Source organism: Mustela nigripes, chromosome 4 (assembly GCF_022355385.1).
Source record: "Mustela nigripes isolate SB6536 chromosome 4, MUSNIG.SB6536, whole genome shotgun sequence".
Lineage (NCBI taxonomy): Eukaryota > Metazoa > Chordata > Mammalia > Carnivora > Mustelidae > Mustela > Mustela nigripes.
Genome location: NC_081560.1, coordinates 159,539,700 through 159,544,919, shown reverse-complemented (window position 1 = coordinate 159,544,919; position 5,220 = coordinate 159,539,700). Strand labels below are relative to the sequence as shown.

Genomic DNA, 5,220 nt, shown 5'->3' with positions numbered 1-5,220 from the left:
GGACAGAGAGAAATCACAAGTAGACAGAGAGGCAGGCAGAGAGAGAGGAAGGGAAGCAGGCTCCCTGCTGAGCAGAGAGCCCGATGCGGGACTCGATCCCAGGATCCTGAGATCATGACCTGAGCCGAAGGCAGCAGCTTAACCCACTGAGCCACCCAGGTGCCCCTAAATTTATTTTATTTTTGAAAGAGTAATAAACAGGGGTGCCTAGGTGGCTCAGTTGGGTTAAACAGCTGCCACTGGCTCAGGTTATGATCCTGGAGTCACATAATTGAATCCCACATCGGGCTCAGGGAGTGTGCTTCTCCCTCTGACCCTCCCCTGTCTTGTGCTCTCTTTCACTTTCTCTCTCTCAAATAAATAAATAAAATCTTAAAAAAGAAAGAAAGAAAGAGTAATAAACAGATCCTTAAAGAATGAAAGCTAGCCTGGAAACATAAGATATATATTTTTTTAAGTTTTCAACTCCTCCTTACTGCTAAGTGGGTGACAGTAGTAGATCCACCTAGCATTTTATTTTTTTTAAGACTTACTTATTTGAGAGACAGAGAGAGAGAAGGGGAGAAAGAGAGAGCAAGTGAGCATCCACAAGCAGTGGAGAGGCAGGGGGAGGGAGAGAATCTCAAGCAGACTCCCCAAAGAGCATGGAGCTGGATGCCGGACTGGATCTTACAACCCTGAGATCATGAGCAGAACCAAGAGTCCAAGCTCAAATGACTGAGCCATCTCAGGTGCTCCCTAACCTAACATTTTAAACATTTATGGACAGGAAAAGACCAAGGATCTGAGGGAATATTAGTTCTGGGGCTCCCATAGTCAAGTCACCGTTCATTCACAGAGGGATGCCCATGTGAAGCTGAGGCAAGGCCCCAACCAGGACTGAACAAGAGCTCACTTCATCTGAAAAAGAAGTAAAGTAGGAGATGGAGGGCAGTCCCATCCTGGACAAAACTCCTTTAGCTCCTACAGAACTTCTACCCTACTCAATGAAGCTTCTGTCAATGATGTGTCTCAACTGAAGATAACTTTGTAATAATAGATAAACCGTTGTAATATGTTCCCCTCTCTCTACTTAAGTTAAAACAAACATGAATCTATTCCTTAAAAGTATTTCTATTATAGATCTATAATAGTAAGATATATATAGTAAGAAAGAGAAGAAAGACAAAGAGAAGAAAGTAGAAAGAGAAGAAAGATGGAGGATAATCAGGTGGGAGAGAAAAAAGCCATGGGTGAATGCAAATTGTGATCAAATGTTAACTTGGTCTGAAAATCAGGAATCCTGGTTTCTAATTCCAGCTCTGCCATTAGCTACCTAAAATACCTTATGTAGACAGTGAACTTCCTCATTAAAAAATGAAGTGGCTGAAGGGAGGGATTGCTCCCAAGAACAAGAATATGTCCTAGAACAAGATATCCCCAAAGGGATCCCACATCTGGAGCTCCAGGCTTAAGAATGACAATTGTAGGGACACCTGGGGGGCTCAGTGGGTCAAAGCCTCTGCCTTTGGCTCAAGTCATGATCCCAGAGTCCTTGGATCAAGCCCCACATCAGACTCTCTGCTCAGCAGGGAGCCTGCTTACCTTCCTCTCTATCTCAGCCTGCCTCCCTGCCTACTTGTGATATCTATCAAATAAATAAATAAAATCTTTAAAAAAAAAAAGAATGACAATTGTACACATGAAGGGAAAACAACAACAACAATGACAAAAAAAACTCACAGGTTGTCAAGACAAAGGAAATTTCTAATTATTCTACCCAGGGATGGGAGGCTTCTTCAAAATTACTCTGGGCACCTGGATGGCTCAGTCAGTAGATCTCTTGATCTCAGCTCAGGTCTTCAGCTCAGGGTCAGGAGCTCAAGCCCCGAGTTGACTTATTAACAAAAAATAAAATTACACAACCTAGAGAATGGTGAAGAGGAAGAATCTATGAAAGTTGCCAATCCAACACAAACTGAGCAAGGTTCTCAATATCACTGCTAGGTACTGTAGACTCAGAGACGAATATCATAGTCTCTGTCTTTAAGGTGTTCCAAAACCAAGTAGGGTTTCGGTTAAATGCTAAAAGAAAAATTGTGCCTCTTGACTGTGTCCCTTTCCAAGTATCTTATACAAAGAAGCAATTGACATCTAGAATCTTGACATTCAAATGTCGATTAAGAAAAATGAGGCTTAGAGAAATTAACTTCATGGTACCTGTTTTCTGACTTCAAATCCAGTGCTCTGATACACTTGCTTAATAAGGCTATATAAATGTCGCTACTTATATTAACTGAAATCCTATTTGTCTACAGATTAAAGAAAAAAAATCAAAATTCCATCCTACTGTTAATATGAAAAACCTCTTATAATAGATTTGCCTTGTTATTGCTCATAATTTACAATGCATATATACCAATCTGTCTTCTAACTTAATACCTACTAGTCTGCACTCTACTGTGCAAATCATCTCTGTTCCCAAAGGGGGCACAGAGCAGGCATTCTGTGATTGAATTAGCGATCTCCAAAGCCCCTTCCAGGTCTAAAACTGCCTGACACCTGACATCAAAACATGACCAAAAAATACCCAAAGTTCACAAATGTATAAGCTTAGCTCACCTTGCAAACTTTTAAAATACTACCACTATAAGCTTTAAGTATATTTTTGTATATTTTTGCAACTATAGGCACAAATACAGATCTCACTACTATATATTTTGTCCTACAAGTAAGACAAAATTAGGATTTCCCGATCTTCACATAAACAAGTTTATAAATCCACACAAGGGAAAATAAATGATAATAAAATAGAAAAAAATTACAATCAGAAAATAGTGTGTCGACAAAAATGCACACAGATTGTATAATCCTCTAAAACTGGAGCTGTAGAATTTGCTTCATTTTTATGAGGATCCCTGAAAAGGAAGCAAAAGCACAGGAGAACTCTGAAGGGGAGAGTTTACAAATTGGGAGATTTGCTTAGAGATTAAAAGAAAAAAAGCGTATCAAGCAAGAAGAGTCCAGGAAAATTGGCATTTCATTAATGTACATTAGGATGAGTAATTTATCCCTATCAAACCCTATTCCGAAATCTGCAATGTCCAGCACCATTACTTAATTTCAAGAATAGCAGGTCAAAACAAATACAATGGCATCAAAAATTTAAAAGTTGCTGAAAAAAGCGTAGGCCTATTTGGCAGAAGTACAGAAAAGGGATTTTGGAGATAAAGCGCCATAGTAACTTGGCTTTAAGGGCCGGAATCAAATTCTAAACCCGAGACTGACTGCATTTTAATAAAAGCCACTGAAACAGTTAAACACTATGAAACACGATCAGTTCTAATTTCAAGAATTCCCAAGTCACTTGAATGGGTTTTAGACTCCACACAAATAGTCATGTCTGCAAAATGACTTCCCTTTCTCTTCCACAACCACACCCGGTACACACATTACCGCCGCGCCCACCCCCAACCCCACACACCACCCCTAATCCTCGTAGCAGGCTGTCTGCTTTTCCGCAGGAGGCAAAACTGCAGCGGTGGCATTAGCACGCTGCCAGGACCTGAATACACGGAAACCAGGTGTGAAGCGCAGGTAGAGCCTCCAACCTACAGAGGAACAGAAAGATTCGCTCCCCAGAAAGTTGGCAACTTCTCTGACAGGCAACACAGTGCAGACCCAGTTCCTCTTCTCCCGGTGACAAATCAAAGCTAAGTATTGACGCCAGCAAAGAGCCCGGACGGAGGCGGTCTCCACGCCTCTCTCGGCCAACTCCCGGCCTCGACCTCCGCCCCGGCCCCGGCCCCGAGCCCGCCCCGAGCCCCGGCGCAACCTGCGCTGTACCTGGCGAAGAAGTCGGCGAAACCGCCGCTCCGTCGAGCCCGGGCCGAAGGCCCCGCGGCGCCCTGCTCCGCGGCGGGCGCGGGCACCGGCGGCCCGGCGGGGGGCAGGTGGTCGCGGCTCACCTCGAACGTGTTCCGAGAGTTCACGTGAACGTCCGAGACGCCGGGGCGCGGCTCTACGCCGGCGCCCCCGCTAGTCCTCTCGGCTGAGGCGGCGGCGGACGCGCCCTCGTCGGGACCCTCAGCGCCTGCTCCCGGCCGCTCCACGTCTTCACTGCTGCTGCCGCCGTCGCTGGCGCGGCCGCCCTCCGAGCCGCCGCCGGCGCCCTGCGGCTTGTCAGGGTCCGCCGGTGCAAGGCAGCAGCTCCGCAGCGGGTCTTCGAGCGGCGCGGCCCAGTCGGACGGGCTGTCCGCGCCGTCCGCGTCCTCGTCGCCAGGCCCCTCAAGGCGGAGACGGCGGTGGCGCGGATCCCGACCGCCCGCGCGGGCCAGCCCGCGAGCCTCCTCCAGGTCCCGACAGTCCTGGCCCGGCAGAAAGCCCGAGTCCCCGTTGGTCATGCCTCTATGCCGCGGCGTGCGGGCATCCGCCACTTCTGCGCCCAGGTGCTTGGAGCCCGAGTCCCGCGGGCAGGCGTCCGAGCGCGGAGCTGCCGGGGACGGGGGGGCGCGGGGCTGGCCAGCGGGGAGTGGACAGTAGCACAGCCCCGGCTCCAGCTGTCCCCCGGCCGCCGCGAGGTAACGCCGAAGGAGCTGCTGAGGCGTCGTCTCCTCCTCTTCCTCCCCCTCCTCCTCCGCCGGCCGCTCCACAGCGCCGACGCCTCCGCCAAAGCCGCCGGTGGCCCGGATCATCTTCCCGTCCTGGCCCGCGGGCTCCGGCGCCGGCACCGGGAGCAACTTGGGGTTTCTTCCCGAGCAGGCTCCGGCATCGTCCGGACCCACCATCTAGGGCCGGGTGAGTGCCGCCCGAGGGGGCGACGGAAGAGCCCCTGGCACAGGCTCGGCCCCGGAATAACCCTAGGGGTTGGGGACGCGGCGGCTACCGCCGCAACGTTCCCAGACCCACCCCTCCCACCCCCGGCTTTGGGCAGTTGCGGGAGGGCGGGCACGCGCCGGAGCTCGCGCACGCGCAAACGCCGGCCCGGTCAAACCGCGACCTGGAGATTCCGCGAACCATAGAGATAGTAGCTAGAGAGGCCGCTCCCTGACACTCAGGCGGCCAATCTGGGATCCGCCATCTGGATGATGGAGGCTGGTTGGCTCACTCCGAGCGAGACAATACTTAACAGGCACCGGTTTGCCTCCCTTAGCAAAATTCACTTGACGTACTTAATTTATAGAAGTGGAATACAGGATATTAGATATACGTCCTTCCAGCGTCAATGGGTCACCAGTGGAC

General features: G+C 49.8%; 1 protein-coding gene across 3 annotated transcripts in view; it reads right to left on the bottom strand.

Annotated features, from left to right (window-relative positions):
- TBC1D12 (TBC1 domain family member 12) overlaps positions 1 to 4,853 on the bottom strand; it is a 101,857-nt gene extending 97,004 nt beyond the window's left edge. For 2 of the 3 annotated variants that reach the window (XM_059398163.1, XM_059398164.1), the window contains exon 1: positions 3,826 to 4,853. In XM_059398163.1, coding sequence (XP_059254146.1) covers positions 3,826 to 4,766 — 941 coding nt within the window. In that variant the 5' untranslated portion in view covers positions 4,767 to 4,853. The remainder of the gene's footprint in view (positions 1 to 3,825) is intronic. The other variant, XM_059398165.1, reaches the window with a different exon arrangement.
- Positions 4,854 to 5,220: the final 367 nt, after the last annotated feature.